At 53.8% G+C, this 12,621-nt stretch overlaps 1 protein-coding gene across 7 annotated transcripts in view; it reads left to right on the forward strand.

The window, feature by feature from the left end:
• PDE4B (phosphodiesterase 4B) overlaps positions 1-12,621 on the forward strand; it is a 176,094-nt gene that overhangs the window by 158,718 nt on the left and 4,755 nt on the right. For 6 of the 7 annotated variants that reach the window (XM_063166284.1, XM_063166285.1, XM_063166287.1 and 3 more), the window contains 8 exons: positions 5,473-5,566; positions 8,418-8,596; positions 8,974-9,072; positions 9,191-9,355; positions 9,580-9,679; positions 10,409-10,563; positions 10,656-10,778; positions 12,199-12,381. In XM_063166284.1, coding sequence (XP_063022354.1) covers positions 5,473-5,566; positions 8,418-8,596; positions 8,974-9,072; positions 9,191-9,355; positions 9,580-9,679; positions 10,409-10,563; positions 10,656-10,778; positions 12,199-12,381 — 1,098 coding nt within the window. Of the gene's footprint in view, positions 1-4,451; positions 4,774-5,472; positions 5,567-8,417; positions 8,597-8,973; positions 9,073-9,190; positions 9,356-9,579; positions 9,680-10,408; positions 10,564-10,655; positions 10,779-12,198; positions 12,382-12,621 lie in introns of those variants that run through there. The other variant, XM_063166289.1, reaches the window with a different exon arrangement.

The following is a 12,621-nucleotide window of genomic DNA, read 5'->3' on the forward strand; positions in this document are numbered from 1 at the left end:
CGGGAGCCCCTCTCCAAACTGCAGAGGGAACGGGAATTGCAGCAGGATCCGTCCCTGCGGGGCTGGCAGGGCTCTGGGTGCCTCTTCAGGACCCTCCCCAGCAGGGGAACACAGTTGTTATTCCCATAAAGAGCCACAAAAGGGGGAATTTCTAAACACTAAATCATCTGGGGGGTTTTCCTAAACCCCATTGGGGTCATATCATGGAATCCCAGACTGGTTTGGGTTGGGAGGGATCTCAAAGCCCATCTCATCCCACCATCCCAGGCTGCTCCAGCCCCAGTGTCCAGCCTGGCCTTGGGCGCTGCCAGGGATCCAGGGGCAGCCACAGCAAATCTGGGAATCCCATGCCAGCCAGGAATTCCTTCCCAATATCTCAATCTACCCTCTTTCAGCTTCCAGCCATTCCCTGTGTGCTGTCCCTCCATCCCTGTCCCCAGCCCCTCTGCAGCTCTCCTGGAGCCCCTTCAGGCTCTGGAAGGTCATGGTAGGGTCACCCTGAACCCCCCAATGTGACTGGGCCCCTAAATCTGTCAAATTCAATCATAAATTAGGCCAAACTTTCTTTCTCTGCATAAGAATGGAGCACATGTGGTTAGGATGGGGTGACAGGGCAGCTGCCAAGTGTCTCCATGCCCTTGGTGCCAACGTCACCGCCCTGCCAGGACCCCTCTCCCAGGATTTCTGTGTCTGTAGCCAGAGCTCAGCAGAGGAATACAGGTGGGGAGGAGCCCTGAGCAGGGAGGGTTTGCTGTGGGCAGCAGGAGGGAGCTGGGAGTGAACTTGGCCGCTGGAAATCAGGGAAATTCCCACCTGCAGCCACGGCTGGGAGGGAGCTGGGATTCCGTGGGGCAGGGGATGCATGGAATAGGGTCACTGCTGGTAATCCAAGAATGGTTCAGTTCCGGGGGGCTTAATGTGGTGCGGATGAGTTCTGCAGTTGCTTCAGAGCAGGCAAACCAGGAAAGCTCCACTCGATGCTGGGGCTCTGGATGCTTCCAGACCGGCTGGGAATGTTGGTGTGCTCTTGGATATGGAAAATGGCACCTGGGCTTGGTCTTATCGGTGTTATCTGCACTCCTCCCGTCAGTTAAAGGTGTTAATTGCGTGGTCCTGTGGCCGGAGTTTGGGGTGGAGGAAAAGGAGAACTGAGCATTTCCTGATTTTCTCCTATTTAAGGGAAACCTCCTGGATTTGGGGTGAGCATCCCCTCCTCATCCCTACACTCCTAATTCCCATCTCTCGGTGAGTTTATCAGTGCTGTTTGCCTTTGGAAAAGGCGCGGGGATGGTTATTAATTATGAAAATTAATGAGAGCAGCAGCGCGGCCCCGTGCCGCAATGGGCACTACCGTAATTACCGCGGTACCGTAATTGCGGGCGGCGCTGCGGAGCCCCCATCCCCGCGTTTGCTCCCGTTGGAATTTCCCCTCTCCCCCTCCCTGCAGTCTGTCTGTTTTCCCCGTGGCTGCCGCACGGATTTGAGGTCGGGATTGCTCCGGAGGGTCGCACAGGACACACGGCGCTGATCCCCGCAGAGGCGGCCGCCTGCTGCTCCCTGCAGAGCCATTCCCGGCCGGCAGCGCCGCTCCCGGCAGCCAGGGAAAACCCCAAAAATGTTCCGAGCACCGCGCGCCTCGGTGGGTTGGCAAGGGGATGTGTGAGATAAAGTCAATCCTGCTTGGGGTGACAAATCCCGGTAAAGTTTGCAAATGCTGCGGGAACTCCCGGAGCTCCGGGAAGCTCAGCGGGGTTTGACCCTGGCAGCGCTGCGGTTCCGCTGCCCGTGTTTATAAAAGCTGCTGATTACAGGGCCGGGGAGGTGAGGGAGATGGAGGCTGTGGGGGGCAGATTGCTGCTTCCAGACGGGGCACGAGAATCCCGAGGGCTGCAGACGGCTCGGGTGACCTTGTGGCGGCCGCTCCATCGCTGTGTGCCTCTGTGGGGAGGCCGCGGCCGCCCTTTGTGCTCGCTGGGGCTGCTCGTGAGCTAAAGCCACGTTTATCGGCTGTTTGTCCGGCAGCGCCGGGGCTCGTGGCCTGAAAGGGGCCATTGTGAGCGCAGCCCGGCCATGAGAGGTGGTTTGTGTGATCGTGCTCTGCTGACGGCGCTTTCCCGGTGCCGCTGCAGGGAAATAAATGGTGCAGCACATGTGGGGCTGGCAGGCTGTGCCAGGGAGGAGGGAGGGAGGGCTCACGTGTGCCCGTGCTGCTGCTGCTGCCGCTGCTCTGCCCTGCGCGGGCGTCACCGGGAGCAGAGATGGGGTCATGGCTCCCTCCCTGCTGCCCCTCCTGCTCCTTCCCCGAGACTTTTCAGGGCAGTTTCAAAAGGGTTTTGTCCCTCGTGCTTGGCAGGAGGTGGAGTGGGGACCCTGTGGGACAAAAATCCACGGCACAGTGCTGTGGGATGTGTTCCTGGGCAGCCAGATCCTTCCTGTATCCCATGCCAGCCTTCACATCCCTCTGCTGTCCATATCCCATGGGATGCCAACCTCCACATCCCAATCCTTCCTGTATCCTATGGGATGCCAGCCTTCACATCCCTCTGCTGTCCATATCCCATGGGATGCCAACTTCCACATCCCAATCCTTCCTGTATCCCATGGGATGCCAGCCTCCACATCCCAATCCTTCCTGTATCCCATGGGATGCCAGCCTCCACATCCCAATCCTTCCTGTATCCTATGGGATGCCAGCCTTCACATCCCAATCCTTCCTGTATCCCATGGGATGCCAACTTCCACATCCTCTCCCCCTTGTATCCCATGGGGCAGGATTTTAGCTGCTGCCTGGAATGTGAGGTCTCACAGTGTGATGGTGAGAGTGGGATTGGATGGGATATTGGGAATTAGGGATTCCTGGCTGTGAGGGTGGGCAGGCCCTGGCACAGGTGCCCAGAGCAGCTGTGGCTGTCCCTGGATCCCTGGCAGTGCCAAGGCCAGGCTGGAGCAGCCTGGGACAGTGGGAGGTGTCCCTGGCATGGCAGGGGTGGCACTGGGTGGGATTTAAGGCTCTTTCCAACCCAAACCATTCCAGGGTTCCCTGTTTCTGTGGCCCTGGCAGGTTGCTGTGCAAGGGGACAGCAGGGACAGGTGGCCTTGTCCCAGCAGGTCACACCCCACCTTTGGGCTGCACAGGTGAAAGGGAGGTGCCATCAGCTTCCCACCTCTGCCAGTCCTGAATTTCAGGAGAGGAGCAGATGGGTCACATCTCCCTGTGCTCCACATGGCCAGAGGTTGAGCTGGAATCCCATCTGGAGGTTCTGGAGCCGTGCCTTGCCCAGGCTGGGCTGTCAGAGGGAGCAGGACCAGGATTTGGGGCTGTGCCCACGCCTCACGTGTCCCTCAGCACGCGGGGCAGCCTCGTGCCACCACCCCAGCAGGGGCTGGCAAGGCAGCTGCAGACAGGAGAGGCTTTCACAGCAAAGCTGGCCCTTTTATTTTGGGAATCCTGGCCGCTGGCGTGTGCTGCATTCCCAGCACAATCGCCAAGGACGTCCTGAGCAGCGGGAGAGCTGCACATCCCACTGATCCCGTGCTGGGAGCACGGCACAAGGGGATTTTCTTTGGGTTCCGTGTCAAGGACGGCTCCGGCTTCCTCCTGAAGGGATTGCGTGTGTGTTTGAAACAAAAACTGCAGAACTGATTAAATATTGAAATCTGGATTGTGAATCACAGAATGGCTGGGCTTGGGAAGGACCTTAAAGCTCATCTCGTTCCTCCCCCTGCCTTGGGCAGGAACATGACAAATGCATTCTTTTAAGAATGAATGTATGAATTTATGAATTGCAGTTACAGATTTAAGGTGGTTATTTTTTATACCCTTATCTGAAGGGTATTTCAGTCTGCAAAGGGACATTTTGCTGCGTTGCTGCATTTTGCCCTTTACCACAGAGGAGGAAAAACCCGATCACACCGAAAATGTGAAAAAACGCTTTTAAAAATCCAGCTGGGAAATGCTTTGCAATTCCCTGTAGGGAACAGGATTGAAGCAAAGCAGGAATGGAGAGGAGACCGCTGCCTGCTTTTCCCCTTTATTTAAATATTCCCGGAGCTTCCTCCATTTTAATTTTCCCATAAAACATGGCTGTGTTAGCGGGGCTGGCTAAACCAGCATCCCCTCCCGCCAGGCGCGGCTCAGCTGAGCCGAGCTCCTGCCGAGCGGGGAGCCCCTCCAGGAGCTGAGCGAGCAGCCCCATCCCGCATTCCCAGCCCCATCCCGCATTCCCAGCCCCATCCCGCATTCCCAGCCCCATCCCGCATTCCCAGCCCCATCCCGGATTGCCCAGCCCCATCCCGGATTGCCCAGCGCATCCCGGCACGCGGCCGGCTCCGTGCGCATCCTTCCATCCATCCCTTCATCCATCCCCGCTCCTTTGTGCATTCCCCATCCATCCCTCCATCCATCCCCGCTCCTTTGTGCATTCCCCATCCATCCCTCCATCCCTCCCCGCTCCTTTGTGCATTCCCCATCCATCCCTCCGTCCATCCCTGCATCCCTCCCCGCTCCTTTGTGCGCTCCCGGCTCGCAGCCACCCACGGGCAGCCCGGAGGATGCGGATGCGCCGCCAGGCTCGGTTCGGGCTGGGATTAGCGGCTGCCGGCGGGAGCTGCGGGAGCTGTGCCTCGGATGAGCGCTGAATTTTTGGGCTTGGGAAAGGCTCCTCCGCCCTCGGAGCGGCGATTTCTGCGGGAGGATTTGTGCTGGCTCGCCAGGAGCTTTCCAAAATGCCTGAAGCCAATTATTTGTTATCTGTGTCTTGGGGTTACATTAAGGTGGGTTTAATTCCTGAAGGATTGCTAATTACCGAATGATTAACGGGTGCTTTTTTTGTGCCGTATTGCTCTGAGAAAGCCTCTGTGAGGAAAATATGCTCTTAAAATGCTGATTTCTGTGTGTTTTGGCTAATCGTGTGTGTAGTGTGCATGCAGAGTCCATGGATGTCATTTTTTTGGGATTTCGGTGTTGCAGGTTGAAATGATGCAGCAGTGAAAATGCTGGATTATAAAATCAGCAGGATCTCACCATTAATATCTGAGGGAATCATGCCTGAATCCCACATTTTGCTGTATGATCTCCAGATTTAGGGCATATTTCTCCTCTGGATATGCAGCCTTTTAATACAAAATGGAGCAAATTTAGAAAATCCAGAACAAAAGAAGGTTTGGGGATGGGGAATCTCAACCTGAGATAAAAATCTGAGCTTTCAGAGAGATTTATCTGAGGCGTTCTCTCCTCGTTTGTGACAGTAGCAACTAATGAGCATCTTTAGAGGAAAATTAATTCCGTGGGCTGAAAAGAAATACCCAGTCACGGTGGTGGTGCCGAGCAGGGTGGAAATGAAACCATCTGTCGCCGGCTCCATCCCAAACATCCCCGGAATTGTGCGTGCCGGGGGAGTCTCCCGCGCTGCCGCCGCGGATCTGGGAGCGGATTCCATAAAAATGCCATTTTCTGTGCTCTCCCCCTCGCAGTTCAAGAGGATGCTGAACCGGGAGCTCACCCACCTGTCCGAGATGAGCCGCTCCGGCAACCAAGTGTCCGAGTACATTTCCAACACCTTCCTGGGTAAGGAATGCGGCCCCACGGTGTGCGGGGCTGGGCAGGGGCAGCCCCACTGCCCCCGTCCGCAGCTCCCCTCTGTGGGTTTCACTTTCAAGGGGCTGCGGGATGGGGAGAATGGTGTTTGGATAGGAGGAATTCCTCCCCGAGCCTCGGGAGGGTTTGGGAGGCTGCTGCTGGCGGTGCCTCATGCAACGCTGGGGTTTTGTGGTGACCTTATGGAAAGGACAAAGTCACCCGGGGCCAGCTGCAGCCACTGCCTCCTTCAGCTGCGCCTTCCCCTCGGAGATGGGGCTCAGGCTAAATCATCCCCAAAATTTATCCATTGCTTTGTGTAAATCTGCTCGTTCTGCACCAGAAGTCAGAAAAAAGAGGGAATATTTTTGCATTTCATTCATTCATGTATGAGCTCACAGCTCCACATACATGAATGACTCCTCTGTGTCAACGTTTGTTAGGACAAATGGGATTTTCTCAGGAAGCAGCTTCAGGGTTTGTGACCATTTGTTCTAAAATGAGGAGCCTCATATTTATGGACATCCCTGAATCCAAGAGCTCCAGAGGCCGAGTGCTGTGGGTGCTGGGGACTCTGCCCCGAGGCTGGAATGCCTTCCCTGTGTGACACACAATTATTCCCATTAAGGGCTTTAAAGTGATTCCAATACCCAGCTGCAGCTGGAGCTGCTGCCTGCACTTAGGACACAGCATTAATAATCCATGGAAGTTTGGAGCTGCTTTGTGGGGATGCATGGATTTTATTGCTCAGCTGAACCCAGAGCCTGAATTCGAGCAGGGTGGGAATGGGGCTGGACTGGGATGCACAGAGGGGCCAGACCAGGGATTTGGCTGGTGGTCAGCTCTGCCCAGCAGCCACGTGAGTGTGCAGCAGGAATTGCCAATGTGGCAACCAAAAATAAACCCCACGAACGCTCAGGGTAATGGAGCCTGAATCCCAGCAGGGGCTGATGAGCCGGAGCTGCTGCTGGGATTGTTTTATTCACAGAATTCCAGACTGGCTTGGGGTGGGAAGGACCAAGGGCCTGGCACTGCTGAGGGGGGCAGGTTCTCCAGATTGGGCCAGATTGCAGCCTGATTGCTCATCTGCAAAAAAAATGAGAGAAGCTTTTACAAGGATTGTCAGTTGTTTCAGGAAGTCGTGCTGGTATGGGTTTTATGAATTAGTTTTTTCCTTCCTAAAATTGAAATTAAATTAAATGAACACCCAAAATAACAGGAGTCTACAAGTGAGGAGGTTGAACAAACAAACAAAAAGAAATGTGTGGGTAGGACACTCATTTATCTCCAAAGGTGAGGATAATTCAGAGATATTAAACCCAGATCATGTGGCTTCATTCAGCCTTTTGATTTTATCAGGGCAGGGAGGGACAGGACACTGGGAATGGTTCCCACTGCCAGAGGGCAGGGATGGATGGGATGTTGGGCAGGAATTCCTCCCTGTGGAGGGGATGAGGGCCTGGCACAGGGTGCCCAACACCCCTGGCAGTGCCCAAGGCCAGGCTGGGGCACCCGGGACAGTGGAAGTGTCCCTGCCCTGGCAAGGGGTGGAACCAGAGGATCCTTAAGCTCCCTCCCATCCCAATTCACTCTGTAATTCTGTGATGAAATGGGCTGGGAAGGCTCCCAGAAGGAGCAGAGGCTCCAGCCCTGCATTGCCAGCAAGGACAGGCTGGGAAGGTCAGAGAGGAGCAGCAGAGGCTCCACACCACAGCAGAGGGACCATCCCACTGCCCGTGGGTCGCAGCTCCTCCCGAGGGCACAGCGGGGGCACTGCCACCCCCGTGGGGACACTGATGCCACAAACCAGGGATTTCTGCTCCAGAATGGCCATTTGCTGCTGCCTTAGTCACTGCTAAGGAGATTATGGAGAGGAAAGTCCTTCGGTGGTTCAGCAAAATCCAGGGAACACCCTGTGATGTCAGCCCGGCTGTGCTGTGAATAATGGCTCCTTTCCTAATTGCTGCTGCTGCTGCTTGGGCTTTCACAGGGGATTCATTAAGCTCAGGCAAAAGTCACTCCTGTCTGGAAGTCTGATCCCTCTGGAGGTCCTCAAGGTGCTCAGAGGCTGGGGTACAATCCACGAGAAATGGTTTGGATGGAAGTCATGAGCCAGCGGATCTGTGCTTTAATAAATCAGCTGTAGGGCAGCGAATGCCACGTGGTTTTAAGATTTATTTATTTGCTAAACACACCTCCACAGCCAGGTTTGGGCCCTCTTCATGTGCACTAAAACTGTGATTATCCCTGAGAATGGCAATGGGATTTAGCCTGTGCTTTGGATTTTATTCAATACATATTTGTAAAGGAAAAATCTTTAATGAATCAGTGACACCCATTTGTTATTGGTTTTAAGAGCAGGGTATATTGACCCTAAAAAGTGAAAATAGGGAAAACAGATGTGGTTTTACCCTAATCAGGAAAAAAAAAAAAAAGTGTTGTTTGAACATATCTTTTGTTTTCCTGCAAATAGGGAATAAAATTAATTGTGGTTTATCCCCCAGGAGAACCTGGTGCATTTCAGGCATGGAAAATCACAGAATCATTTGGGCTGGAGATCATGGGGTCCAGACCTAATGCATGTCCCCAGGTGCCACATCCATGCACAGGGAGACATTCCTGGACATGTCCAGTGTCCCCAGACCACACAGTGGCTGCAAGAGACCAACCAGAGCTTTTGTAACTGGGTTTCTTTTGAGTTTTGGATCCCAAAATGAGAAAACCCCCAGCGGAACCCCCTGGGGCTGAAGTGGGGAGCAGAGGCAGCATCTCGAGGGCTGATTCTGTGGGATGTGCTGGGAGCTCACGTTGTGCTGACTCATTTCCCCCTGCTCTGTTGCAGACAAGCAGAACGATGTGGAGATCCCTTCTCCCACCCAGAAGGACAGGGAGAAGAAGAAAAAACAGCAGCTCATGACACAGATCAGTGGGGTGAAGAAATTGATGCACAGCTCGAGCTTGAACAACACCAGCATCTCACGGTTTGGGGTGAAGACAGAGAAGGAAGATCACCTGGCCAAGGTAGGGGAGATTCCTGCTCTTCTGGGAGTATCTGGAAGCTGGGAATGGATTGTTCCTTTCCTTGGAATTAGTATCCCTGGAGTGATGTGGCCATTAGAAATGCTGTAATTAATGGTAGCCTCAAGAGCATATTTTATATTTAAAAATACATGAAAGTAGCCCTGAAATAAAAAGGGAAAGAGGTGGTGCAGGCAGAGGAGAGCGATTATGAAACACAAAATCAGCCCTTCACAGTTACTCTGTGTTCATTAAGCTCACACGTTCAGCACTTACATAATTACAGTAACCATTACATTTGCATATCTGCAAACATTTTGGGGAAATGCAGAATTGCCTGGAAAACCATTCAAACCATTATTTTCTGGTGCTCTCCAAAGGAACTGGAAGACCTGAATAAGTGGGGCCTCAACATCTTCAACGTGGCCAGGTATTCCCACAACCGGCCGCTGACCTGCATCATGTACGCCATATTCCAGGTGGGTGTTCTGCAGGCCAGGCTTCCCTGCTGCTTCTCTCATGCCCAGCTCCCCTCTGCTCCCTGCCTGCTCCAGCCTGAGCTGGCACTCAGCTGGGGTTTGTGCTCTGCTCCCTCAGGAGCGGGACCTGCTGAAAACCTTCAAGATCTCGTCGGACACGTTCGTGACGTACATGATGACCCTGGAGGACCACTACCACTCAGACGTGGCCTACCACAACAGCCTGCACGCTGCTGACGTGGCCCAGTCCACCCATGTGCTGCTCTCCACCCCTGCCCTGGATGTGAGTGCCCTGCTTGGCTTCTCTCAGCATGGGGTGGGCACTGGTGGCTCGTCCGAGTGCTCCCTTCGCCTCCATCCTTAGGAAATCCCAGCATGTGGGATCTCTGTGTCACCTTTCTGCAGTGCCTTGGCCTAGAAAACCAATTGAAAGAGCACAACTTGTTCCCCTCAATCAGCTGCTGAGAGGTGAAACCCCTCTGACAGGCTGCTGTTGCTCCCTCCTAGGCTGTCTTCACGGATCTGGAGATCCTCGCTGCCATTTTTGCAGCTGCAATCCATGATGTGGATCACCCCGGGGTCTCCAATCAATTCCTGATTAACACAAGTGAGTCTTGTTCTGAATCTCTCAGGATTTCACCCCGAAAGCAATGGGAATGCTTTTTACCTGCCACAAATGACAAATTGCAGGCTGTGCTGCCCTCTCAGAATACAGTGCAGTGGCGGACCGAGACATTTTGGACTCAAGCAGGAATTAAAACACAATCCCTGACAAAGGGAACCATTGTAGCACAATTTGTAAAGTCAATATTTACTACTTGCTAACACATAGTAATTCTGCCAGCCCTGAGTGCAAACTTTACCATTAAGATAAGAGAAGTAATCCTATTGCTATTGACAACCAGAAAGGGAAATATTGGCCTTTGTGTTGTGTTCTGCCACGGGCTGAGCACGGATCTGGATTCCAGAATATGGGGATTGTTGTGTTTTGGGAAGGATTTTTGCAGGATTCTGTTGCCAGTGACTTGTAACTGAGTCAACTGAGCATTATTTTGTCACTGGGACTGAGCAAAGGCTGTGAAGTGCTAGTGCTGGCACTCATGGAGCTAGAAAGAATCCCAGAATCCTGAAATCATCCAGTATCCCATGGGCAGGGACACCTTCTCCCAGACCAGACTGCTCCAAACCCCATCCAGCCTGGCCCTGAACCTTTCCAGGGATGGGAAAAGAAACTTCCCCCACTAAAACCTTTCAGTGCCCAGAACAAGCCCCTGCTGGCTGTTGGGAACCCCACATTTCCCAGCCTGGAGTCCCACACTTGGTGTTCCTTGCCCAGATTCCGAGCTGGCCCTGATGTACAACGACGAATCCGTGCTGGAGAACCATCACCTGGCTGTGGGCTTCAAACTGCTCCAGGAGGAGCACTGTGACATCTTCCAGAACCTGACCAAGAAGCAGCGCCAGACCCTCAGGAAGATGGTGATTGACATGGTATGGCCACTCCCTCCCCCTCTTCTCAACCAAAAATGGTCGTTTCTTGTGGTTTCCCCTCCTGAAATCCCGTTTTCCCCCATTCTGGAAAGGTGCTGGCCACTGACATGTCCAAGCACATGAGTCTGTTGGCTGATCTGAAGACTATGGTGGAAACAAAGAAGGTGACCAGTTCAGGAGTTCTCCTTCTGGACAACTACACAGACAGGATACAGGTGAGGCACCCACATTCCCTGGGTTTGGGGTGCTTGGGCCAGGATGGGGAGGCCACACTCCTGGTTTTGCTGTGGCTTTGTAATCAGTCATACAGAGAAGCTGAATTCTCAGCAGTCATTTCCCTCTGCACTAAAAAGAAGCACGAGGTGGTCCCATATTTTTTAGGTGTTATTTTTTAGGTGTTAACCCAGAATTAGGGATTTTTTTAACAATTGGAACTGCAAGCATGGCACATTCCAACGTCAAGTTTTGAGGGCTCCTAAATTTCCTTGCTGCTTTCTCCCATTTGTTTCTCCTGTTCCAACACTGCAAGAAATTCTTTCAGAACTTCACATCTGAAGCACCTCAGAGTGGGCTGGAATTAACTGCTGTACAGTCTGTTCCCTCAATAATTTAATCCTTGGTTTACACAAGTGACCAGAAAGTGGTGGAACAGAGTTGTGCAGTGAGCAGGACAAGATTCATCCTGCTCTGCTCTCCACTTTGATGACCAACTCCTTAAGAGCAGGCTCCTGGGAAAACTCTGTAAATTTTTTATTTCTAAACCCTGGTGCTGCCTGAATCCTTGTGGCCACTTAGTCAGGCCCGTTCTGTGCGTGTGTGGAAGGGATATTACTCATTCCATAAAGTGGGAGCATCTCACCTCTTTCCCTCAGAGCATGGAAGTGGAGTTTGAATGGTGGGAAGCAGCTGGATCCCCAAACAAACCTGTGGGATGTCATTGACATGTCCACAGCTGCTCCAGGTGTGAGGCCTGGGCTGTGTGAGCACCAGAGACCAGTCTGGCTTTGGGGCTGGGGCAGCTCAGCTCACCCATGGAGAGGGAATCACAGAATTCCAGGCTGGTTTGGGTTGGGAGTGACTTTAAATTCATTCCATCCCACCCAACACCTCCCACTGTCCCAGGTGCTCCAAGCCCCAATGTCCAACCTGGCCTTGGGCACTGCCAGGGATCCAGGGACAGCCACGGCTGCTCTGGGCACCAGTGCCAGGGCCTGCCCACCCTGCCAGGGAACAATTCCCAGTATCCCACCCATCCCTGCCCCTGGCACTGGGAGCCATTCCCTGTGTCCTGTCCCTCCATCCCTGTCCCCAGCCCCTCTGCAGCTCTCCTGGAGCCCCTTCAGGCCCTGCCAGGGGCTCTGGGCTCTCCCTGGATCCTTCTCCTCTCCAGGTGAGCACCCCCAGGTGTCCCAGCCTGGCTCCAGAGGGGCTCCAGCCCTGCAGCAGCTCCATGGGTTCCTCTGGGCTCTCTCCAGCAGCTCCAGGTCTTTAACGTGCTGCCATGCAATGTTTCTGATATTTTTATGGTCTGTTGCATAATCAGAGAATCTTGTGGTGCAATGCTCTGCAGATCCAGCCCGAAGCCCTCCTGTTTTTGCAGCTGATGTTATGAGTTTCCTGTGGCTGTAATTGCAGGTTCTCCGGAACATGGTGCATTGTGCCGACCTGAGCAATCCCACCAAGTCCCTGGAGCTCTACCGGCAGTGGACAGACAGGATCATGGAGGAGTTCTTCCAGCAGGGGGACAAGGAGAGGGAGAGAGGCATGGAAATCAGCCCCATGTGTGACAAGCACACGGCCTCTGTGGAAAAATCCCAGGTAATTGGCGCTGAGCTGCAGCTCTCCCTGCCTGAGCTTGGCATTGCACAGCACAGACCGAGCTCAGCTGCTCCTGCAGCCCAGCTGGGAGGGGAGCCAGCGGTTCAGAGCGTGCCTCCTGATGCACCCTGACATCCAGCTCTGCCTGGGGCTCTCACAGGCTGGAGAGGCTCTTCCAGCTCCTCTCCATCCCCCCGGGCATCTCCTCGTCCCCTGCTCGTGTCCCAGTTTCCAGAGGGA

The sequence above is a fragment of the Melospiza melodia genome, chromosome 11, assembly GCF_035770615.1.
Source record: "Melospiza melodia melodia isolate bMelMel2 chromosome 11, bMelMel2.pri, whole genome shotgun sequence".
NCBI classification, from domain to species: Eukaryota; Metazoa; Chordata; class Aves; order Passeriformes; family Passerellidae; genus Melospiza; species Melospiza melodia.